A 27026-nucleotide genomic window follows, 5' to 3' on the forward strand; every position below is an offset into this window, starting at 1 on the left:
GCTGAAACGTCAAGACTGGGCCAAGAAATATCTCAAGACTGATTTTTCTAAGGTTTTATGGACTGATGAAATAAGAGTGAGTCTTGATGGGCCAGATGGATGGGCCCGTGGCTGGATTGGTAAAGGGCAGAGAGCTCCAGTCCGACTCAGACGCCAGCAAGGTGGAGGTGGAGTACTGGTTTGGGCTGGTATCATCAAAGATGAGCTTGTGGGGCCTTTTCGGGTTGAGGATGGAGTCAAGCTCAACTCCCAGTCCTACTGTCAGTTTCTGGAAGACACCTTCTTCAAGCAGTGGTACATGAAGAAGTCTGCATCCTTCAAGAAAAACATGATTTTCATGCAGGACAATGCTCCATCACACGCGTCCAAGTACTCCACAGCGTGGCTGGCAAGAAAGGGTATAAAAGAAGAAAATCTAATGACATGGCCTCCTTGTTCACCTGATCTGAACCCCATTGAGAACCTGTGGTCCATCATCAAATGTGAGATTTACAAGGAGGGAAAACAGTACACCTCTCTGAACAGTGTCTGGGAGGATGTGGTTGCTGCTGCACGCAATGTTGATGGTGAACAGATCAAAACACTGACAGAATCCATGGATGGCAGGCTTTTGAGTGTCCTTGCAAAGAAAGGTGGCTATATTGGTCACTGATTTGTTTTTGTTTTGTTTTTGAATGTCAGAAATGTATATTTGTGAATGTTGAGGTAAAAATAAATAATTGAAATGGGTATATATTTGTTTTTTGTTAAGTTGCCTAATAATTATGCACAGTAATAGTCACCTGCACACACAGATATCCCCCTAAAATAGCTAAAACTAAAAACAAACTAAAAACTACTTCCAAAAATATTCAGCTTTTATATTAATGAGTTTTTTGGGTTCATTGAGAACATGGTTGTTGTTCAATAATAAAATGAATCCTCAAAAATACAACTTGCCTAATAATTCTGCACTCCCTGTATATATATATATATATATATATATATATATATATATATATATATATATATATATATATATATATATATATATATATACACACACATACACTGTATATATAAGCTTGTGGGATATTTGTTATTTAACTAAAAATGTATATAAAAACATGTTTGTATGTTTGTGTGTGTAGGGGTGGGGCTAGTTGTTAAAAGAATAGAGCCAAAACTGAGCTGAATACAGATCCCTTTACATTATGCCTAGCATTTTTTGTTCACAAGTCACATTTTTGCTAATGATTATCTGATCAGTTCTTCAAATGCTAATGCAGCTATTTTTTGCTGAGCTGTTTTGTGTTTGCACGCTTTATTGCAGGCCAGGTCTGTAGTAGTAATTAACAAAGCTCAGATTAAAAAGGGCTTTACAATACATTTTATTCAGGATTTAGGCAGCTAATTTCTAGCATTTTACACAGGTTGTTTTGTGATTTCTCATATTGGAGACCTTCATTTGAATTACTGCAATGGCAATGTATTGTGTTAGGAAGCTTAAAAACCCAAGCAAAAGTGTTTTCTGATGAAAGTACAGGTATTTGATGAGTAAAGGCAGATAAAGGATACTAGAATTGATTAAACGTATGGTGTCGTTCATGATGCTATGTCAAAAGTATTTACTACCTTAGATTTGTAATGTGCTCTGTTAAGATGCTCCATGATAAACAAGTTTCTCAGATTATACAGTTTCCTAACTCATACTCCCTATAAATTCTTATTCCCCACAAAGTTCTATCCAATCTCTAAAAGGGACACAAAGTCAAAATTAAACTTTCATCATTCTAATAGAGCACATAGTTTTAAACAACTTGAATTCCATTCACTTCCATTATCTAAATATGCACAGTCTTTTTATATGTACACTTTCAGGTACCAGCTCCCTCTGAGCATGTGCAAGAGTTCACAGAATATACGTATATGCATTTTGTGATCATATATACATATATTGTTATCTCTCTCTCTCTCTCTCTCTCTCTCTCTCTCTCTCTATATATATATATATATATATATATATATATATATATATATATATATATATATATATATATATATATATATCTTTTTATATATAGTATTGTTAAAACTCTCTCTCTCTCTCTCTCTCTCTCTCTCTCTCTATATATATATATATATATATATATATAGTATTGTTAGCTCTTTCTCTTTAAATGTATTGTTAGCTCCCTCTCTTTATATATATATATATATATATATATATATATATATATATATATATATATATATATTTATATAGCTACGGGCTTGTGGCGGTACCTATTCCTCTAAATCTTCATTACAGCACAATGGATTTAAAGAAGTTGAAGTAATGCCTTTCTTTATACCCAATCTCTACAGGGAAACCATGTAAAGTATTTTTTTGTGTTAATACACTATAGACTCCATTCAAATTCTTAAGCGTTTACCATTCAAAAACTTATCTCTGGCCCTTTTTTTTACTTCTTTTCCGTGGAATTCAAATTCATAAGAAGGATTGCTATTTGAATTAATTAAATTACCATTATAGTAATAAAATGAAACGCTCTAATTCACTAGAGCATGTTCTTTTATTTATAGCAAAAAAGGATAAACACAAAATTAAAGATCCGCATAGCACTGCTGGTCCAAAGCGGTAGCTGGCACTGATCCACTAAGCAGTGCTTGTCGCACAGCTGGTATGACTAGTACTGCTGATTGGATCAGTGTCAGTTACCGCTTGGTACCAGCAATTCTCTGAGGGTTCCAAGCAGTACTTTAACTCCTCTCAGGAGGAGGATGTCACAAGATGCAGGGGGAAGGAAAATGGAGCTAACTTTTAAATTTGTCCGAAAAAAATCTACTCATTTGAAATTCAGACAATGCTTTTGCATTGTCTTTTTATTATGCATTTGTTGGTAATGCAATTCTAATGTGTTTAATGGCACTTTAATCCTTCTGATTTAAAGGGATAGTAAAACCAAATGTTTTCTTTCATGATTCAGATAGAGCATGCAATTTTAAGCAACTTTCTAATTAACTCCTATTATCATTTTTTCTTCATTCTCTTGCTATCTTTCTTTTTCCCATTTTAGGTTGAGAACCTGGGTTGCGCTTGCTGATTGGATGACTTAATGTAACCACCAATCAGCAAGCCCTATCCAGGGTACTTCCAGTAAAGACCAAATATAATCTCTTTTTTATATATATAGATGTTCATGTATTCCCCCAGTTAGAATGTAGGAAATCTAGATATTCCAGATTTATCTTGTATGGAATTCAGGTTGCTTAAATTACCATTATAAAGATAAAATGAAATGCTAATTTATTAGAGCATGTAATGTTATCCCTATTATATGTCATAACTATGTTTTTAACTCCAGCAAAGGGGTTAAACACATAGTTAAAGTATTGCTTGGAACCCTCAGATCATTGCTGGTCCCAAGCGGTAACTGACACTGATCCAATCAGCAGTACTAGTCATACCAGCTGTGCGACAAGCAGGGTCGGCTCCAGAACGAATGAAATTGGGGGCATTTTTTTTTCCACGAGGGGGCACGCATTTAAAAAGCTTGTATGAGAGTCAAAATGAGAGCAGACCTACTGTGGCAGTCCAGGGGTTACATTTATCAGATCTCTGGCTGTGCAGGAGTTAGATTTGTTTATATTTCTATAAGTGCAGCGGTTACATGTCATATCTCAAAGAGTATAGGGGTTACATTTATAAGATGTCTGGCAATGCCACAGCAGTTACATTTACGAGATTTATGGCAGTGCAGGGGTAACATTAATCATATCTAAGGAATGTCTCCCACATATGACACAGCCAGTGGACACTGTTTGCATGTGTAGCTCTACCAATGACCCTACTAATGATCAAATAAGTTTTTACATGACAATAGGTTTGAGTGCCAAGCAGTACATTACTTGTACAGATATTATTAATGATATTTACTAGCACACACACAGTATATACAGTATGTATATACACACAAATTATATGTATATATATATATATATATATATATATATATATATATATATATATATATATATATACACACATATACACACACACACATATATATATATACACACACACTGTGACCTGCAGTGGGGAAACCAAGGAATTCCCAATTTGCTTCTTTATCTGTGGCTGTCAGGATATAAAGCACAATAGAGAAGGGATACTACTCTCACACACACATTGGTTATACGGCTGTGTTTTCACAAAATTACTTCTGCCTTCCCTCTCACTGACTGTTAGCTTCTCCCAGCACTTCCTGCAGAGGTCTGATGATGTCATCATCTCACTGCAGCTCAGAAGTAAGTGGGCTAGCAGGAGGAGGGGCATTGCAAGCCCTAGGTTAACTGTGAGAGCACCAGCAGGGAAATGCAACTTTATTTGTTATCTGGTTTTAAATAGAGGAGAGTAAATAAATTAGCTGGGCCCTCCAGTGGTGGATCTCCAGGGTCCAGTGGCTGCAAATGGTTGATGCGACATTTGGGACCCTGGACGTTCCGTCACTTTTAAAATGTAAAAAAAAAATGTTTTTTTTTTTTTTTAAATCACTTCTTTTGCTCTGGGGGGCAGAGCATTCCATTTGGGGGGCATTGCCCCCCAATGCGCCCCCTTAGAGCCGACCCTGGCGACAAGTGCTGCTGAGTGGATCAGTGGCAGCTGCCACTTTGGACCAGCAGTGCTATGCGGATCCCAAGTGGTTCTTTAGCTTTGTGTTTTATCCTTTTTTAGTATAAATAAAAGAACATGCTCTAGTGAATTAGAGCATTTCATTTTATCACTATTATGGTAATTTAATTAATTCAAATAGCAATCCTTCTTATGAATTTGAATTCCACAGAAAAGAAGTAAAAAAAAGGGCCAGAGATAAGTTTTTGAATGGTAAACGCTTAAGAATTTGAATGGAGTCTATAGTGTATTAACACAAAAAAATACTTGACATGGTTTCCCTGTAGAGATTGGGTATAAAGAAAGGCATTACTTCATATATATGAGAGATAACAATATACAGTATGTATATATGATCATTTACAAATATAAAAAACAACGTGACTAGTGTAATAAATTGTTCTAAGTATATTTTGAGTATATGAACTTCACAATCATACAGATAATTTTTATATTTTATTAAACCGTTTCACTTTGTCAACATCATAGAAATTTCTAATGTTGAAATATTTAACGTTTACAAACATACCATGTTTTGACTGCTTAATTTAATGATTACAAAAATATCAATTGGACCTGGGCATTTCAAAATGTGATCAGACACTGTACAGTATATCGCTGTGCATTACTAGGGCAACCCCCCCCCCATATTTTTAAACTTTTGATCTAACTGTTGGTTTCAACCTCAAAAATCTATGCATTTTTAGATGTTTGTTCTAGTGTATGTGTGGATTCATCAGTAAACCAAAGTTGAATGTCTTAATCATGAATCTCTTCCTCGTCCTCTTCAAATTCCTCTTCTCCATCATTTGCTGTAGCTTCTTGGTACTGCTGGTACTCTGAAACAAGGTCATTCATATTACTTTCGGCTTCTGTGAATTCCATTTCATCCATCCCTTCTCCTGTGAACCAGTGTAGGAAAGCCTTTCTTCTGAACATTGCAGAAAACTGCTCTGAGATTCTCTTGAATAGCTCTTGGATTGCTGTGCTGTTGCCAATAAAAGTAGAGGACATTTTTAGGCCACGTGGTGGAATGTCACACACTGCTACCTTGACATTGTTGGGGATCCATTCTACAAAGTAACTACTGTTTTTGTTCTGAACAGCTAGCATTTGCTCATCTACTTCTTTCATGGACATTGGTCCTCTGAAGACTGTTGCCACTGTGAGATATCGTCCATGTCGTGGATCGCAAGCTGCCATCATGTTCTTGGCATCAAACATCTGCTGGGTAAGTTCAGGCACAGTTAGGGCTCGGTACTGTTGACTTCCTCTGGCTGTCAATGGTGCAAAGCCAGGCATGAAGAAATGAAGACGTGGGAAGGGGACCATATTCACAGCAAGCTTACGAAGATCTGCGTTGAGCTGGCCAGGGAACCTTAGCGATGTGGTAACGCCACTCATTGTGGCAGAAACAAGATGGTTTAAATCTCCATAAGTGGGTGTGGTCAGCTTCAATGTACGGAAGCAAATATCATATAAAGCTTCATTGTCAATGCAATAGGTTTCATCTGTGTTTTCAACCAGCTGATGAACAGATAAGGTGGCATTGTATGGCTCTACAACAGTATCAGAAACTTTAGGTGAAGGCATAACGCTAAACGTGTTCATTATTCTGTCTGGGTATTCCTCTCTTATTTTACTGATGAGAAGAGTTCCCATACCAGAACCGGTACCTCCCCCAAGGGAGTGAGTAAGCTGGAACCCTTGTAGACAGTCACAATGTTCACATTCCTTCCTGACTATATCCAGGACTGAATCGACAAGCTCTGCTCCTTCTGTGTAATGTCCTTTGGCCCAGTTGTTTCCTGCACCAGTTTGTCCTGTAATGCAATAAAAAAAAAAGTTAAAAAAAAGTGTTCTACATAAACAAACATTGCACTTTGAAATATAATTTTCCCTTTACTTTATTCTCTTGGCATACTTTGTTTAAATTCATACCTGAGTAGGCTCAGAAGCAACAATGTGATACTGAAAGCTAGCTGGTGATTGGTGACTCACATATGCCTCCAGACATAGGCACCACTAGATGTATACAGCTAGCTCCCAGAAGTGCACTGCTGCGCTGGAGTTGACATCATCTATGTGTTTAACTCATTTGCACAGGTTAAACACATAGCTATAGCAGTGCAATAGTAAAATGCTGAAACACATTAGAACACTTTCATTTTGCACTTTTATGTCCCTTTAAGTGAATTTTTTTAATCGTACATATTTCTGTTAAATGAATAGTAGAAATAGTTTCTCACAAAATTATCTTCTCTAATAAATATTATAATGATATTTACCCCATGATCAGTGTTTCCTCTAAGGCCAGTTTTGTGAGCAGCTCAGCAGTGAAACAGTTAATAAGGGAACCACACCTTGCAGTCTACATTGTGTAGTGTTTTCTAATTACTCTAATTAACTGTTTCACCCCCCAGCTCCACCCCCCAGTCATTCGACCGGAGGTTAGGAAGAAAAAGGAGAAACCATAGGGTGCAGTGGTGACTGTAGTTTAAACAAAAACAAAAAAAAATCTACCTGACTTAATAGCCAGGGCGGGCCGTGGACTGGATACACCACAAGAGAAAGTAATTTATCAGGTAACCATAAATTCTGTTTTCTCTTGTAAGGTGTATCCAGCCCACGGATTCATCCTTTACTTGTGGGATACCAATACCAAAGCTTTAGGACACAGATGAAGGGAGGGAATAAGACAGGTACCTTAAACGGAAGGCACCACTGCTTGTAAAACCTTTCTCCCAAAAATAGCCTCCGAAGAAGCAAAAGTATCGAATTTGTAAAATTGGGAAAAAGTATGCAGCGAAGACCAAGTCGCTGCCTTACAAATCTGTTCAACAGAAGCCTCATTTTTAAAAGCCCATGTGGAAGCCACTGCTCTGGTAGAATGAGCAGTAATTGTTTCAGGAGGCTGCTGGCCAGCAGTCTCATAGGCCAGACGGATGATGCTTTTCAGCCAAAAGGAAAGAGAGGTAGCAGTCGCCTTCTGACCTCTCCTCTTACCAGAATAGATGACAAACAATGAAGTTGTTTGTCTGAAATCCTTAGTTGCTTGTAAATAGAACTTTAAAGCACGAACCACATCAAGATTGTGTAACAGACGTTCCTTCTTCGAAGAAGGATTAGGACACAGAGAAGGAACAACAATTTCCTGATTAATATTCTTATTAGACACAGCCTTAGGAAGAAAACCGGGTTTGGTACGCAAAACTACCTTATCTGCGTGGAAAACCAAATAAGGTGAGTCACACTGCAAAGCAGATAACTCTGAAACTCTTCGAGCAGAAGAGATAGCTACCAAAAACAAAACTTTCCAAGATAAAAGTTTAATATCTATGGAATGTAAAGGTTCAAACGGAACCCCTTGCAGAACTGAAAGAACTAAATTCAGACTCCATGGCGGAGCCACAGGTCTATAAACAGGCTTGATTCTGACTAAAGCCTGACTAAACGCTTGAACGTCTGGTACCTCTGCCAGATGTTTGTGTAAAAGAATAGACAAAGCAGATATCTGTCCTTTTAAGGAACTAGCTGATAATCCTTTCTCCAATCCTTCTTGGAGAAAGGACAATATCCTGGGAATCCTAATCTTACTCCATGAGTAACCCTTGGATTCGCACCAACAAAGATATTTTCGCCAAATCTTATGGTAGATTTTCCTGGTGACAGGCTTTCTGGCCTGAATCAGGGTATCGATAACCGACTCAGAGAAACCACGCTTAGATAGAATTAGGCGTTCAATCTCCAAGCAGTCAGACGCAGAGAAATTAGATTTGGATGTTTGAAAGGACCTTGAAGTAGAAGGTCCTGCCTCATTGGCAGAGTCCATGGTGGAACGGATGACATGTCCACTAGGTCTGCATACCAGGTCCTGCGTGGCCACGCAGGCACAATTAGAATCACCGATGCCCTCTCCTGCTTGATTCTGGCCACCAGACAAGGAAGGAGAGGAAACGGTGGAAACACATTGGCCAGATTGAAGGACCAAGGCGCTGCTAGAGCATCTATCAACGCCGCCTGGGGATCCCGGGACCTGGACCCATAAAGAGGAAGTTTGGCATTCTGACGGGACGCCATCAGATCCAATTCTGGAGTGCCCCATCGCTGAATCAGCTGGGCAAATACCTCCGGGTGGAGTTCCCACTCCCCCGGATGAAAAGTCTGACGACTTAGAAAATCCGCTTCCCAGTTGTCTACTCCTGGGATGTGAATTGCTGAGAGGTGGCAAGAGTGATCCTCCGCCCACCTGATTATTTTGGTTACTTCCATCATTGCTAGGGGACTCCTTGTTCCCCCTTGATGGTTGATGTAAGCTACAGTCGTGATGTTGTCCGACTGAAATCTGATGAATTTGGCCGCAGCTAGTTGAAGCCATGCCTGAAGAGCGTTGAATATCGCCCTCAGTTCCAGAATGTTTATCGGTAGAAGAGCTTCTTCCCGAGACCATAAGCCCTGAGCTTTCAGGGAGTCCCAGACAGCACCCCAGCCCAACAGACTGGCGTCAGTCGTTACGATGATCCACTCTGGTCTGCGGAAACACATTCCCTGAGCCAGGTGATCCTGAGACAACCACCAGAGAAGAGAATCTCTGGTCCCATGGTCCAACTGTATTTGAGGAGACAAATCTGCATAATCCCCATTCCACTGTCTGAGCATGCATAGTTGCAGTGGTCTGAGGTGTATCTGTGCAAAAGGGACTATGTCCATTGCCGCTACCATTAATCCGATTGTCTCCATGCACTGAGCTACAGATGGCCGAGGAATGGAATGAAGAGCTCGGTAAGTAGTTAAGAGTTTTAACTTTCTGACCTCCGTCAGAAATATTTTCATTTCTGCCGAGTCTATTAGTGTTCCTAGGAAGGGAGAGAGGGGGGAGAGAGAACTCTTTTTGATGTTCTCCTTCCACCCGTGAGACCTCAGAAAGGCCACTACAATTTCCGTGTGAGACTTGGCTCTTTGGAAAGTTGACGCCTGAATTAAGATGTCGTCTAGATAAGGCGCCACTGCTATGCCCCGCGGCCTTAGCACTGCCAGGAGGGACCCTAGCACCTTTGTGAAAATTCTGGGAGCAGTGGCCAACCCGAAAGGGAGAGCCACAAACTGATAATGCTTGTCCAGAAAAGCGAACCTGAGAAACTGGTGATGATCTTTGTGGATAGGAATGTGTAAATACGCATCCTTTAGATCCACGGTAGTCATATATTGACACTCCTGGATCATTGGTAAGATTGTTCGAATGGTCTCCATCTTGAATGATGGGACTCTGAGGAATTTGTTTAGAATTTTGAGATCCAGGATTGGTCTGAAAGTTCCTTCTTTTTTGGGAACCACAAACAGGTTTGAATAAAACCCCAGCCTTTGTTCCGCAATTGGAACTGGGTGGATCACTCCCATTGTATGTAGGTCTTCTACACAGCGTAAGAACGCCTCTTTCTTTGTCGTGTCTGTAGACAGACGAGAAATATGGAACCTTCCCCTTGGAGGGGAGTCCTTGAATTCTAGAAGATATCCCTGGGATACAATCTCTAAGGCCCAGGGATCGTGTACGTCTCTTGCCCAGGCCTGAGCAAAGAGAGAGAGTCTGCCCCCTACTAGGTCCGGTCCCGGATCGGGGGCTACCCCTTCATGCTGTCTTGGGGGCAGCTGCAGGCTTCTTGGCCTGTTTACCCTTGTTCCAGCCCTGGTAAGGTTTCCAGGCTGCCCTGGGTTGTGAAGTGTTACCCTCTTGCTTCGCAGCAGGGGAGGATGAAGCGAGACCGCTCCTGAAATTTCGAAAGGAACGAAAATTATTTTGTTTGTTCTTTGTCTTAAAGGATTTGTCCTGAGGCAGAGCATGGCCTTTTCCCCCAGTGATTTCTGAGATAATCTCTTTCAATTCAGGCCCGAAAAGGGTCTTTCCTTTGAAAGGGATGTTCAGCAGTTTGGATTTTGACGACACATCGGCCGACCAAGACTTGAGCCATAGCGCCCTGCGCGCCAGAATGGCAAAACCTGAATTCTTTGCCGCTAACTTAGCTAGTTGGAAAGCGGCATCTGTGATAAATATATTTTGTGGGTTTGTGGGGTGGAGTTTGTATAGTGTTAGGGCGTGTTTGTTTTGTTTTGTAGCAAAATAGCTGTTAACTTTAGGGCAATGCCCTACAAAAGGCCCTTTTAAGGGTTTTTTATTTTTTGTAATGGTAGTTTTTTTATTTTGTAATGGTATGTTTTAGTGTAAGGCAGCTTAGGTTTTATTTTTCTTTCACAGGTAAGTTTGTATTTATTTTAACTAGGTAGTTAGTAAATAGTTAATAACTATTTACTTACTAGTCTACCTAGTTAAAATAAATACAAACTTACCTGTGAAATAAAAATAAAACCTAAGCGTCCTTACACTAAAATATAACATTACAAAATAAAAAAACTACCATTACAAAAAATAAAAATATTAGTTATATAGTAGCTAGCTTAGATTTTATTTCACAGGTAAGTTACTTTGTATTTAGATTTAAATAGGTATTATTAGTTAATAATTGTTACTTTAATTTAGTTATATTTTAATTATGTTAAAGTTAGGGGGTGTTAGGTTTAGGGTTAGGGGTTAATATAGGTAAGTTACTTAGTATTTAGATTTAAATAGGTATTATTAGTTAATAATTGTAACTTTAATTTAGTTATATTTTTTGTATGTTAAAGTTAGGGGGTGTTAGGTTTAGGGGTTAATATAGTTTAAATTAGGTTGTTGCGATGTGAGGGTCGGCGGTTTAGGGGTTAATAGCTTTAGTTAGTGTCGGCGATGTTTGTGAACGGCGGTTTAGGGGTTAATAGCTTTAGTTAGTGTTGGCGATGTGGCGGGGGTGCGGTTTAGGGGTTAATAGGTTTAGTTTGTGTTGGTGATGTGGGGGGGTGCGGTTTAGGGGTTAAAAGGTTTAGTTCATCTCGGCGATGTGGGGGGTGCGGTTTAGGGGTTAATAGGTTTAGTTAGTTTCGGCGATGTCGGGGAACGGTGGTTTAGGGGTTATACTTAGTGTCAAGGAATTGCGGTTTAGGAAGAAACATTTAAAAATTCTGTATATGAATAATGGATCCGAAAATTCGGAAACATATTTATTCATTTTCAGAATTTTTTCGGGGTGTGCCGATTCGGCAATTCGGATGCATCCGAATCGCCGAATCAGCGAAAATTTGGCCGAATTTGTCCAAAACGAAACGCACATGTCTTTTATATATATATATATATATATATATATATATATATATATATATATATATATATATATAGTATGTAGCCGGTAGCCTAGCACTCCTTCCACACGTGTGTAGCCAAAGCCTGGGTGCAATCCTCAAAGTAAAGTATAAAGTAGATCTGTAGATGGAGGGCACTCACAGGACTTATAGAAAATGCAATCTTTATTTACAACATCAATTTCACATCAAAGAATGTCGACGTTTCGGCACATCTAGAGGTCTTCTTCAAGACAATTCATAATCTTCGTAAGTGCAAGCAGCACATCACATTACATCGGGCTCCCAGTAACAGATACGGAGATAAATAAAGATTGCATTTTCTATAAGTCCTGTGAGTGCCCTTCATCTACAGAGCTACTTTATATATATATATATATATATATATATATATATATATATATATATATATATATATATATATATATATATATATATATAAACACACATACATACATTATATGTTGTCTGGACATATTGCCCCACCCCCTGGACCAAAAAAAGTCTGTGGATGACAATGACCATAAACATTGTTTGGCTAGGTATTATACAAAAAGTGTTAGCTAGATATAATCGTATTAAGATGTATTTCAAATTTTATTCAAATGTTATTGATAACGGAGAACACTTTTTTTTCAGGTCACATGTTAGAAAAAGGAGTACATAATCAAGTTCATATTGTTACCAGTGGGAGAAAGATTTAGATCAAATCTGAAAATTATACAGATCAGCTAGTGAATTTATTACACCTTGTTTATTTGGTGAAATCGTATGTGGAAGCTCATATGTTAAAATCAGGCAGTTATAATATTCATGTATAAGTGTTCACACAGAAATGACCAAAACTTATAAAAAAAAAGACTTAAAGTAGGTTCTTTGTGGGGTTGGCTTATATACAAATAGTTCTGGGTTTAAGCAACATTAACTGCAATGCAGCCAAGTGGCAATTTTATTTGTAGATATATTAAAAGCCAGGAATTAAACAGTCAACAAAATCTCTGTTCTCCCCATCACCATTAAAAAATGGAACCTTCAGAAAGTGGCATGCAGTGAAAATAAATTCTGATGTGAATGTAAAGTGCTTTGCCATTCACGATTAGCAGTCACTAAAGTTTGGAATAACTTCTCTTGTATTTGGTAAGTTAGACATCTCAGACAGGAAGGAAAACATAAAGCACATACATATCACAGTTAGAATCTGTTATTCAGTAATTCATAGGTGTGTTATAGGAGAGAGTTTGAAATCATACATACCAAAAATAAAATTGTCAGGTCTGAAGAGTTGACCAAATGGGCCAGAGCGCACACTATCCATGGTTCCAGGCTCCAGATCAACAAGGATAGCCCTGGGCACATACTTCTGAGCTAAAGCAATATAACAAAGTTGCATTTAATAAACAACACTAACTTTATAAGTAATGAATTGTGTGCACAACTCCTTTGAGTAATTTGTAACAACTGATTATTGTTATTTGTTAAGACTGAAATTATTGTCATTTTTAGAGACTGAGGAAATTCCAGTATCTCGCCATTTAAATTTCAGAACAAAGTAACTGTATTAGCCCCTATAATGCCATGCATACTATATTAAATCACAGAACCATCATTTGCATGTTTCATTTGAATATTATGGATAAGAACTTCTCTAGCTCAGCAAGTTCCAGAATTTCCTATTTATGGTTTTAAAGGGACACAAGTCAAAATTAAACTTTCATGGCTCAGATAGGGCATGTCATTTTAAACAACTTTCCAATTTACTTTTATCATCAAATTTTCTATGTTCTCTTGGTATTCTTAGTTGAAAACTAAACCTAGGTAGGCTCATATGCTAATGTCTAAGCCCATGAAGCCCGCCTCTCATCTGAATGCATTTGACAGTTTTTCACAGCTAGAGGGGGTTAGTTCATGTGTGCCATATAGCTAACATTGTGCTCACGCCTGTGGAGTTACTTATGAGAGGGCACTGATTGGTTAAAATGCAAATCTGTGAAAAGAACTGAGATAAGGGGGCAGTCTGCAGAGGCTTAGATACAAGGTAATCACAGAGGTAAAACGTATATTAATATAACAGTGCTGGTTATGAAAAACTGGGGAATGGGTAAATAAAGGGATTATCTTTCTTTTTAAACAATAAAAATTCTGGAGTAGACTGTCCCTTTAAGTGTAAAAAAAAAAAAAACTTGCTTAAGTAAGCCCTAAAGATGACATCTTATTACTAGTTGGGTAACAACACAAATATTAGGTTGCATCCTTTCTTCGAAAAAATACAGACAGTATAATTGAATTAATTATGAAGCCTAACTCATACACTAAAGCTGCTAGAACTTAATTTAAATGATAATTTATTTCAGGTTAGATAACAACACACTTTTCACCATAACAGGGTCTTTATTTTTCCATTTATTCTTTTTTATCTATATAGATCTGAACCACAAAAATGCCAGCAAAAAAATGCGGGCTGTTGTGAACACTATGCGAAAAATCTTTTAAAAGGACAGTCAACCATAGAATTGTTATTGTTTTAAAAGATAGATAATCCCTTTATTACTCATTCCCCAGTTTTGCATAACCAACACAGTTATATTAATGTACTTTTTACCTTTGTGATTACCTTGTATCTAGGAACCTTCTTCCAGCCCCCTGATCACATGACTGTGACTGTTTATTATCTATTGTCTTAAAGTTAGCATTGTATTCTGCTAGATCTGAAATAACTTTCTGTGCCTGAACACAGTGTTATCTATATAGCCCACGTGTACTTTCTGTCTCTTTGTGTTGAAAAGAGATTTAAAAAGCATGTGATAAGAGGCAGCCCTCAAAGGCTTAGAAATTAGCATATGAGCCTACCTATGTTTAGTTTAAACTAAGAATACCAAGAGAAAAAAGCAAATTTGATGATAAAAGTAAATTGGAAAGTCGATTAAAATTAAAAGTCTTATCTGAATAATGAAAGTTTAATTTATACTTGACTGTCCCTTTAAATACCCATAATAAGGCAAACAACATATATATTTATCATGGCAGTTTTGCTCTGGCAAATTTTTGTAAATTAAACATTCTGTATCTGCACAGCCAAATCCCAGTAAATACTTAGTTTATTAATATTCAGTATTTCTGTAGCGAAAGTAAAGAGTTTAAAGTGAAGCTTAAAGGTAGCAATTTTACTATGAACTTAAATTAGTCATGTATGGTACAAGGCTGCATGTATAGGATTAGGTTACATATACAATGGTATTTACACAGCCATATGTCATAACACTAAAGTAAAATGTAAATCCCTAGAAAATGTTTAATTATGTTTTTTTATTTGCTTTTCCTGCAAATTCAGTCTGGAAATAGACATTGGAGTTCAGAACCCTGAACCTCCTACATGCTGCACAGTGACTGCTTAATATATGCAGGAATTCATATATACCTCATGTATATACTGTATGTCCTCAGCTAACCACAGAAAAGCAGATAGGATAAGTGACAATCAATAGTTTTTTCAAGGAGTGTGTCCTAGAACTACAAAACAAAGCAAATGTTGCTTACAATTTTAAATGTTTTGAGCAGATCTGTTGCAATGCAGTGATTACAGATATACCCTACTATAACAATAACATGCTTTGTTTTGCTATAGGATTTTATTGTCTTAAAGGGCCACTAAACCCAAAATCTTTCTTTCATGATTCAGATAGAGAATAGAAATTTAAACATTACAATTTACTTCCATTATTTATTTTGCTTCATTTTTTAAATATCCTTAGTTGAAGAAAAAGCAATGCACATGGTGAGCCAATCACACGATGCTTCTATGTGCAGCAACCAATCAACAGCTAGTGAGCATATCTAGATATGCTTTTCATCAAAGAATATCAAGAGAATAAAACAAATTAGATAATATAAGTAAATTAGAAATGTTTAAAATTGCATTCTCTTTCTAAATCATTAAAGAAAAAATGTTGGTGGCATGTCCCTTTAACTAATCTAAGTTTTTTGAAGAAAAAAGTTTTTTACACAGTAAAAAGAAGAGACTCTATGATGTTTTCAAAGTGCAACAAAGAAGTTACAGATTATCTGCATTTTGCTTGCTGTGTATATAACAAAACACTTTTTTAAAGTGAGAAAAGTTCAAATATTACAAATTAAACTACAACCCACAAAAACAAGAAACACAGCACAAAAAGAGGCAACTGAATAGTTCATAAATTAATCTAAATAGCTTGCTAAAATGAAGTATTACAACAATAAACCATATATTATTATTATAAACAGCAAGCCTTGGAAAAAGCACAAATAACAAGCACCCTCAGGGAACAAACTCTGCAGTCAGATAAGCTTTAAGCTTAGCAAGCTTGTTCACTGATGATGTTACATGTTAAATAAAAGAGGCAAGTATGTCATTGAAAGACAACTTGCCCCAATTTTTTTTTATATTTTGGCCCTTTAGATTTGAAAACAAAACTGCAGACAATTCTTCAGAACTGATTTCCAAAGATTTGTGTGAGAGCAGAAACCGCTCCATTTTTAGACTTGAAAACTGACATTTCATGCATAGCAGTGTTCCTGTCTGCCATATATAAACAGTTCTGGTCTAGTAGCACAATGATAATGTATACACACTGTGTGTATATCTGCTGCAGATACCTGGGCTTTGTATAAAATGTCACGCAAGGACAGTTAAAACTAGAAGGTCATGTTTGTGTTATTGGTTGTTATTTATTTATAAAATACCACCATATTCTGTAGCACTGGAATCTAAAAAGTTCTATCTAAAATATATCTGCCCATGAATTATGTAATAACCGTAGTTTTTAGACCAGAAAGCGGACCACAAGTCCATGAAAGACCTATTTTGAAATGTAACTATAATAGAGATCAGGACAACATAAGCTAATTTGATTAGCATGGAACAGGTCTTTACTGTAACTGCAATGAGCTGTGATAGCAATAATGCAGCATTGACACAAAGAAGCCTTTTTGCTGATGGATAGAAGCCTGGCTCTGCATTTTTTATTAACACCGGTAGAACTGCGATCTGTCTCTTGCAAACAAGATCAAAGAAACATTTATTTTTGCCTGTTTGGCTAATTATCTTGCATATCCTTTCTCAACACCCTGAGAGCAAGTGCGTGACAGAGATATGCAGCCATGTATGCTGTGACAGGAAGATCATTTATGGTGTGCACGTGCCCTTGCCTTTAATCTGCAAAAACAAAGGTTTATGTGTATCTAAAAAGTATTCAAAGGATACACACAGTAGTACAAAGTCTACTCTCCACATCTGTAGTGTGTTAAGGAAAATAACTTGCACATGACATTTACAGTGTTGGCACTTTGATCTGTAACAGAGTTTTTCAATAGGCACTTGAAACACTCATCATCACTGTATTTGACCAGTGTTACTCAACCTGAGTATTCAAAAGAGAAACACATTAGAAAAGATTGCCATAAATTGCACTTAAGTAAGGGTGGATATGCATATGTAACAGCCTATTACATACAATATAACCTCACATCCCACCCTGTGTATCACTAGGGCTTTAAAGGGACATGAAACCACAACATTTTCTTTCATGACTAAGTCAGAACATACAATTTTATACAACTTTCCAATTTACTTCTTTTACCAAATTAGCTTGATTCACTTGGTATCCTTTGCTGAAGGAGCAGCTATTCACTACTGGGAGATAGCTGAACACATCTAGTGAGCGAAAAGACAAATGTGTGCAAGCACCAATCACTAGCTAGCACTCAGTAGGGTAGGATATGAACATATTCTTTTTCAACAACAGATAACAAGAGAACAAAGTACATTTGAAAATAGAGAGAATTTAAAGTGTCTTAAAACTTCATGCTATATCTGAATAATGTAAGTTTCATTTTTACTTTCCTGCCCCTTAATAACACACATCTAATTTGTAGCTTGTTTCAGATCTGCGCTGCTGTCATTGTTTTGGTAGAGACAAAAGTCTGTCAGTCTACCAAGTGATAGCAAAACTGTACATTGGTACATTCTAGTGGACTCATTTGTAGTTAGATTACTTTATTTGTTAACAGATTCCTTTTTTTTTTTCTTCAATGTGTTTAAATCCAAGCAAAACCCTTCCTGGAACATCCCTGTGCTGCTCCAGATAAGGATGTAAATGGAAGTATGAAGCATGCAAATGATTGGTTCACTTTTACTATGTATTTAACAATAGCATTAACAAACAATCTCTATTACTTAGTAAATTATCTGGTGAGATTAAAATAGGAAGTGGTGATGTTGGAGGAACTGAAGAGACCCATGAAGCTTCAGCGGTTGGAGGGAATCAGTGAATTTCCATAACTTAGGAGTCGATCATAATCCTTTAGAAAAACGTATCTAATGATTTTCAGCAGAAAACACCATTAAAGTCTTTTGGGATTTATGTAGATACATCATTTAAATAAGGTAAGGGGAGGTTATAAATGGAAAACAAAGACAGTTTGGAAGAGGTTTTTGGGGTAATAGTAACAATACTTTAGTCTCAGGAGCAGCAATGCTCTACTGGGAGCTAACTGGTACATACATGTTCATTGTCATTGGCTCCCTAGATGTCTTGAGCTAGCACCTAATAGTGCAGTAATGCTTCTTCAACAAGGGATACAAAAAGAAAAAAGACAATTTGATATTATAAGTAAATTGGGAAGTTGTTTTAAATTGTATGCTCTATCTGAATCACAAAAGAACAAAATTGGGTTTCATGTCCCTTTAATCATAAAAGCAAGGGATGCTACATAAACCAGAGAATAAATATATAAAACAATTAGAATGGAGAGGATAATATTTTATGAGATTAGGTTAGAAGACACAAATGACACCAGCCATAAGGAGTTTCAAGTAAGATAAACTAAAGAGACAAACTTAAAGTGAAAGTAAATCCTAGCGTTTGTGAAACACTAGGATTGACTATTGAAACAAATAAAGGGGACGTTCATTCATGATGTATAACATACTTCATGCAGAAAGCTCCTTTATTTGTTTTTAAGCGATCGCCGCTCTGAGCTGCTAAGGTAGCCCATGGCAAAACGCTGTTTTCCACTTTAACATCACAGTAACAAAGCACAGAATTAATACATTGTTAGCACTTAAGTGACAGAGCTGGAGGTCACCTGCATCAGGGATGGCCAACTGGTGGCCCAAGGGCTTCTAGCTGCCTGCACACTAGTTAGTGTGGTCTTCTGTTAAAAGCGGAACTGAGAATGTTTGCTTTGGGTGGACAAAACTCAACAGATCCCTCTGGAGGGGGAAACAGCAGATTAGGGTACAATGCAACCTTACCTAAATCTGACACTGGACATTTTTAGGAAAGATTATTTGTGGTGTAATATCCGTACATTTATATGCGGCCCTTAGGCCTTTTAAAATATTGATCTGTGGCCACCATGTTAGTAAGTTGGCCATCACTGACCTATGCTGCAAACAAATGCACCTACAGGAAAATTTCTGAAGAGAGGGAGTCAAAAAATGAAAATGCCATAAACAAAAAATATCAGTGACAGCACATGAAGCAGGAGTGTGTTGCTTCTTGTACACATTAGTTGCCCATCATTTTAAAAATGGTGGTTGTTTGGCATGAAAAGAGTGACTCAAGTGGGTGTTTATGATTGGATATAAAGAGAAATATTCTAGAGGGCATTTCCTCATCTTGACCCCCTAGATGGTTCAACAAAACTAACAGAGACAACCATGTGGCCATCGGTGCTCTTCAGCCAAACGGTATATTGTTTGGTCTCAGCCATGGAGATATTTTGCGAGCCTTTGTCGTTGAATGCATAATGTTATATTAAACCCTGCAGCTGTTTTCAAATATTTCTACCTCACCCTTGTGTAACACAAATGTTGCCTCCCACATGACCTATTCATGCAGCTGACATATACATTTTGGGAAGAACACTCTTCTTTACTCTGCAGCTGGTTCATCCCTGCCTATCTGAGATGATCCAATGCAGACACTTCTGAGTCTGTGTATATATACAAGACAAACATAACCTGCATCGTACATCTTGCTAAAGCTTTGTCTATATAAAATAGGGTTATTTGGAGATATATATATATATATATATATATATATATATATATATACACATATATTTATTTTGTTTTGATAACAGAATATCAAACACTTGCTCACCGATCCTATAATAAAAAGTTGGACAGAGCTGTCCAAAATAAATAAACTTTTTAAACTTTGTCCTTAAAGGGTTCAGAAAGTTGATTGCATCATAGCAGATGTTAAAAATAATGATGCCAGAAGACCAGTATTACTACAGCCAACAGAAATGCAGCCAATTTAATCATCTCTCAACTCAACTGTATTCTCTCTGAAAGAAGCAGAGGGGACTGGAGGCAATTTTTTGTGGAAACAGATAAACACATAATTACTGACAACTGCACAATAGTAAACATTAATGAATAATGTACACCATTGTCAAAAACTAATGGTGAAAGTTCTGATCCTCAAGACAGTTACCTGACTCAGAATGATCTGATATTCAAGGGAAATAATTGATAGTGAGTGTGTTGGCTCCCATAACAGATAACAATTGGTGAATGTGGTTATCCTCATTACAGACTGCAAATTGTGCTATGTTTTAGTACAGTTAGCTGAAGGTGAGTGATCTGGTTTCTAGGAAAGAAGCTGACGGTGAGTGTGCTAATTGCAGGGCAGATAGCTGATGGTGAGGGTGCTATTTCCTACAGTTGATGGCGAGTGTGCTGGTTCCTAAGCAGATAGCTGATAGTGAGTGTGCTGGTTCCTACAGTAGATAGCTGATGGTGAGTGTGCTGTTTCCTACAGTAGACAGCTGATGCTGAATGAGCTGGTTCCTACAGTAGATAGCTGATGAAGAGTGTGCTGGTTCCTACAGTAGATAGCTGATGGTGAGTGTGCTGGTTCCTACAGTAGATAGCTGATGGTGAGTGTGCTGGTTCCTACAGTAGATAGCTGATGAAGAGTGTGCTGGTTCCTACAGTAGATAGCTGATGGTGAGTGTGCTGGTTCCTACAATAGATAGCTGATGGTGAGTGTCCTGGTTCCTACAGTAGATAGCTGATGGTGAGTGTGCTGGTTCTTACAGTAGATAGCTGATTAAGAGTGTGCTGGTTCCTACAGTAGATAGCTGATGGTGAGTGTGCTGGTTCCTACAGTAGATAGCTGATGGTGAGTGTGCTGGTTCTTACAGTAGAAAGCTGATTAAGAGTGTGCTGGTTCATACAGTAGATAGCTGATGGTGAGTGTGCTGGTTCCTACAGTAGATAGCTGATGGTGAGTGTGCTGGTTCCTACAGTAGATAGCTGATGGTGAGTGTCCTGGTTCCTACAGTAGATAGCTGATGGTGAGTGTGCTGGTTATTACAGTAGATAGCTGATTAAGAGTGTGCTGGTTCCTACAGTAGATAGCTGATGGTGAGTGTGCTGGTTCTTACAGTAGATAGCTGATGGTGAGTGTGCTGGTTCTTACAGTAGATAGCTGATGGCGAGTGTGCTGGTTCCTACAGTAGATAGCTGATTGTGAGTGTGCTGGTTCCTACAGTAGATAGTTGATGGCGAGTGTGCTGGTTCCTACAGTAGATAGCTGATGGCGAGTGTGCTGGTTCCTACAGTAGATAGCTGATGGCGAGTGTGCTGGTTCCTACAGTAGATAGCTGATTGTGAGTGTGCTGGTTCCTACAGTAGATAGCTGATGAAGAGTTTGCCGGTTCCTACAGTAAATAGCTGATGGTGAGTGTGCCGGTTCCTACAGTGGATAGCTGATGGTGAGTGTGCTGGTTCTTACAGTAGATAGCTGATGGCGAGTGTGCTGGTTCTTACAGTAGATAGCTGATGGTGAGTGTGCTGGTTCCTACACTAGATAGCTGATGGTGAGTGTGCTGGTTCCTACAGTAGATAGCTGATTGTGAGTGTGCTGGTTCCTACAGTAGATAGCTGATGAAGAGTGTGCTGGTTCCTACAGTAAATAGCTGATGGTGAGTGTGCTGGTTCCTACAGTGGATAGCTGATGGTGAGTGTGCTGGTTCTTACAGTAGATAGCTGATGGTGAGTGTGCTGGTTCCTACAGTAGATAGCTGATTAAGAGTGTGCTGGTTCCTACAGTAGATAGCTGATTAAGAGTGTGCTGGTTCCTACAGTAGATAGCTGATGGTGAGTGTGCTGGTTCCTACAGTAGATAGCTGATTAAGAGTGTGCTGGTTCCTACAGTAGATAGCTGATGGTGAGTGTGCTGGTTCCTACAGTAAATAGCTGACTGTGAGTGTGCTGGTTCCTACAGTAGATAGCTGACGGTGAGTGTGCTGGTTCCTACAGTAGATAGCTGATGTGAGTGTGCTGGTTCCTACAGTAAATAGCTGACTGTGAGTGTGCTGGTTCCTACAGTAAATAGCTGACTGTGAGTGTGCTGGTTCCTACAGTAGATAGCTGACGGTGAGTGTGCTGGTTCCTACAGTAGATAGCTGACAGTGAGTGTGCTGGTTCCTACAGTAGATAGCTGACGGTGAGTGTGCTGGTTCTTACAGTAGATAGCTCATGGTGAGTGTGCTGGTTCTTACAGTAAATAGCTGATGGTGAGTGTGCTGGTTCTTACAGCAGACAGATGATGGTGAGTGTGCTGGTTCCTACAGTAGATAGCTGATGGTAAGTGTGCTGGTTCTTACAGTAGATAGCTGATGGTAGATACGCTGTCAGCATTTAACATTGCACAAGCATTTCTAGTAAAATGCTTGTGTAATATTGCCACCTGCTCACTGGCTGCTAGCAGAGGCTGTCAATCATCCTGATCAGATCTGGATGATTTCAATCTGCCACCTAAAAGGTGACAAGATAAGGAGGAAGCTAAGGAGGAAGCTAAGGAGCAAGCCTGAAATGGTGAGGCTCTAAAGCAGTATCTCCTGATTAATAAATTGAGCCCTAAGTGTGCATTTTACAAAGAGAGATAGATGACAATAAGTGTAAAACAACTCATAATGAGTGGGAAGTTTCCTGTAACAGAAAGCTTATTGTTCAGTGCTAATAAGAGGAATGTGAATAGAAGGTATAGGCCAAACCCTCCCACCCCTCCTCACCCAGCCCCTATCATGACTTATCCTTAGGCTGCTGCACTCACAGGATGATTCATTGTAGTACACGTTGATCCTCTCAAGCTGCAGAGCTGAATCACCGACATAACCTCCTGCTGGATCAATGCCATGTTCATCACTAATCACTTCCCAAAACTTGCAAGGAAAAATGATGAAAACAAAAAGAGAGAGAAAGAGGAAACTACTTGAGTTCAAGATGTGAGGAAATAACTTGTACAGTAAAACGTAATAATGACAAAATCATATTAAATTGCTTTTAGTTGCATCTAAAAGAGAGTTGTTTTTATTTGTTCTATAGATTTTGTTTTGAAAAACAGATGTTCCTGTGCTATCAAAAATGATTTTGTTCTTATGCTTGTGAAGCAGTCAATGTCAACCAATAGCCTGTGAGCTTTTATATCATGGATCAGTTGTGGATTTAGTTTAAAAAACAAACTAAGCTGAGTTATCTTAAACTTCTTCATGCAATACAAATAACCTATTTAAATAGTGCTGTTTAGTCTACATGATAGAAATTTGTTAAGGTCAATGTCCCTTTAAAAATCAGTTCTGCTACAGTTGACTAAAATCTCAGTAGCTGGAGGTTATGTTGCTGCAACAACTGCATGTGAATTGTGATGTCATTTCCACTACACAAATTACATTTTAGTTTTTTGTTTGTTTTTTAATACTGGAAAAAACTAAAGCAATAATTAGATTTCTGATTGCCATGAGTTTCTATAAAGTAATGGGTGCTGCCATGTTGAAACTTAGATTTCTCTCATCAAATCTCTTCTGCTGAGGACAATAAAGGAGAAACAATGGCTGTGTGAAATATGACAATGTTAAAGAGGGCTAATAGTGTAAAAAGAATATGATCTTATATGTATGAAATATTTTAATATTACCCTCTTCCTTGCATATAACAAAGGGGTTTAAAGACAAAGGTAAAGTTATCTTCAGAGCAGCAGAGTGCTAGTTAGTGGGAGCTACCTGAACACATCTGGCGTACCAATGACAAGACGCAGCTAGCTCCCAGTAGTGTATTACTGCTTCTAAACCTACCTTATGCCTTTCAACAAGACTTCAAATAAAAGGAAATACATTTGATAAAAGAAGTAAATTGAAAATTGACTTAAAATCTCAACCACAAACTTTTTATTTTGACATCCTTGTTCCTTTAAAGGGACTTTAAACCCAGATAAATAGAGTTGCTATCATTAGCAATAACCTTAGTATAAACCACACAGCCAATGTTTGCACACATTATATAAGGTACAGGGGAAACCTAGGTTTCAAAATGGCAGCACCCTTTATTGTATAGAAACTAAAGTAAAGGGATGAAAAGATCAAAATTAAAATGTGTGTGGGGTTTAATTGGAAGCATTAGCAAAATGTTATTGCTGTTTTTCAGTAGCATATGCACATATGCTGTGAGTGCCCATGCACCTGCATTTAAATAGGTATGGTGTTTAAATCCTGATGCTCTAGTCTCACATAGCAATACATTTTACTAGAAGCTTTGTTGCTATTGGAAGTATATTGCAAAAATGATTCTATTTAAAGGGATATTCCAGCCAAAATTGGAATACACATGGATGCATTTCAGTTTTGGATAGAAGCGTTTTTGCAATATACATGTATTAGCGAAAATGCTTCTAATAAAAGCTATAGCTGTTTCAAAAGTGTATTTAAGTATGCACCGTGCACCAGCATTTTAAACACAGCACTAGCTCAGAGAGCCTAAGGTTCTTGTACCATCTGGTAATGACTCAATTTGTTAATTGCTGACATGATACAAGCCCCTCTAGTTATACTTCACATGCAAATGCAGAGAAAAATGTTAACACTAAAAAAGTTATAACTTTTATTAAAAGCTTTTTTGTAATTACATGTTTATCCCTAATATGTTTTTATTCAAAGATGTAATTCATCTAAGTACATTTACAGCTACATGTATGTTCAAGCTAATCATTATATGTAGTATTTGTTTACTGATTCATGTCCCTTTAATAACAAAATAAAGTTTAGTGAAGAGTTCTGGGGCATGTTACAAAATGTGTATAATCTGAAAATGATAATGAAATAAAAGTCATTGTGACTACAAGTTTAGTTAGAAGTCATAGACAAAGCCTTAGTGCTTGTTTAACTCACTTTATTCAATAGAGGAATATGATATTTTGCACCCCTGACAAATGCTGTGGCTGTTTAGTGCCAGTCAGTAGGAGGTTGGGCACAGCAGCTGGTGAGATTCCTGGCATAGCTGGGTCACCTCGGACACTCCCTGTGCTGGACATGAACATTGTTGGGACTTTTCAAGATTCCAAAGGATGAAAGACATAGACAGCTAGATAGCTTTTATTTAATATTATTATTTTTGCTCTCAGTTCCTCCAGATTTCTGTTTTTGTCACTGATTTCACAACAAAGTAATCCAGCTCTATTTTACTCAAGTATGTCAAAATGTATCTTAAATGTATAAGTAACTGTGTTTCTTTGCTATAAGTAAATTGTATTACAGTGTGTTTTCTAACAAGAAAAAAGGTGGTCTCTATTCATCAACAGAGCTGTGGTATTTGGTCTCCAGGGTCAGTTGCTTACAAACATCCATTCCCTGTTGGATTAAAATACTAATTTATAGAAAATTTCTAACAAAAAAATATTTCTGCTTTTAAATGACTTAGTTTAACATCATTTTTTACATTTTATTTTTCTTTTAATGAGACAGTAGACTATTTCTTGTTTTTCCATTTTCTGGGAACTGCTAATTACCCTATCTAAATGGACAGTAAAAGAATAGTTTCAGTGTCACCACTTATTAAACAGTTAGCAATGCAGTGAAGGGGTAAATGAATGCTGTTATCTTCTCAGTCACAGTATAAGTACATATTTAATTCCACTCCACCCACTAGAAGAGACAAACATGTATGCACACAACCCTCCTTTGATTTTGTATGACATAATGCAGTAATGTCACCAGATAACGCCTATATAACTACATAACTACATATTTAAATACAACCTCTAATAGTGAAAGATACATTTCTTGCAATTGTTGAGAAAATTGTAAAGGCAAAATTGTTTATTTTTTTATAAACAGTGCACGATTCCTTAAAAAAGCTGTATACCTATCTCTGGTATGTATTTTCTGTGTGTGTATTATTGGCTGTTTATTCTCTAAATATTGCAATAATCTAGCATTTAATATATGCAGGGAAAAGTGCACCACCAGTAACATTCTCTCACCTGTATCGTGACATACTGCAATCTGTAATGTATAACTAAAACTTGTATGCAGTTATAACATATCTGTACACTAATATCTATATTAATGCAATTACACAATACACTCACAGCACAGCGAAATAGGCTGAAAGTGTTTTATAATAAGAGGGATTTGCACCCTGGCTGGTATATGTTTCCAGTCCAGCATAATCTCAACCCTGCCTTGTATGGACACATCTCATGAGAGCTATTCTTTATTCTCTATCCTCAGGAAAAGGAAACACGTTTGTTTTTTTAAAGTATTATTTCCATTGGAACACACACCCATATGATAAAAATAAAGTTTCCTAAACTTTTCAGCTATAAAAAAACCCACTAGATATATTTTCCATTTTTTTGCAGAATACACCATTAGCTTTGTGCTCTTAAGCTTAACATGACATTATACATTCAGCCCTGTCTGACAAAATAATAATAGTAATAATATAATAATAAGCTGGTTGTGTGCCAAGCCATAGCAGATCTCTGACATACAAGGGGTTAAAAGGAACCCTATTCACTACACTGAACTTGTGGCAGAGATAAAACTCATGTGCAACAAATCAGCCTCTGTTTTCCTGATTCTGTATACTATCAGAATGTGAAGGGTTAATTACCTTGGTCCCGATCTGGTTCCCACATTGCCCAGCTTGGATGTGCACAATCTCCCTCATGGTGTCTGCTCGCTATGTCTGTTGCCTGTACCGTTAGGCTGGAGCACAATCTCTGTGTGGATGATTTTATAATGTGCTTGGATCCTCCTTAACTGGCTGAATAATTTCCAATGTACAAATATCCAACCACATCAGCCTATGTGTGGA

At 37.6% G+C, this 27026-nt stretch overlaps 1 protein-coding gene across 1 annotated transcript; it reads right to left on the minus strand.

Annotated features, from left to right (window-relative positions):
* Positions 1 to 5097: 5097 nt before the first annotated feature.
* Positions 5098 to 27026, minus strand: TUBB6 (tubulin beta 6 class V). Its single transcript, XM_053714903.1, has 4 exons — positions 26823 to 27026; positions 22990 to 23098; positions 13136 to 13246; positions 5098 to 6477 (listed from the first exon to the last, which is right to left on the minus strand). Exons 1-4 carry the CDS (start codon positions 26877 to 26879, stop codon positions 5414 to 5416), a joined length of 1341 nt encoding a protein of 446 aa, XP_053570878.1. The 5' UTR covers positions 26880 to 27026; the 3' UTR covers positions 5098 to 5413.

This window comes from Bombina bombina, chromosome 5, assembly GCF_027579735.1.
Source record: "Bombina bombina isolate aBomBom1 chromosome 5, aBomBom1.pri, whole genome shotgun sequence".
Classification (NCBI taxonomy): Eukaryota; Metazoa; Chordata; class Amphibia; order Anura; family Bombinatoridae; genus Bombina; species Bombina bombina.

What these genes read in the sequence shown, in the direction of transcription:
- TUBB6 (XM_053714903.1), bottom strand. Translation starts at nt 26,879, where the DNA reads ATGAGGGAGATTGTGCACATCCAAGCTGGGCAATGTGGGAACCAGATC. An exon ending in GTACTACAATGAATCATCCT is followed by an intron (nt 13,247 to 22,989) that starts GTGAGTGCAGCA and finishes ATATTGCTTTAG; the next exon opens with CTCAGAAGTATGTGCCCAGG. An exon ending in ACCTGACAATTTTATTTTTG is followed by an intron (nt 6,478 to 13,135) that starts GTATGTATGATT and finishes ATTGCATTACAG; the next exon opens with GACAAACTGGTGCAGGAAAC.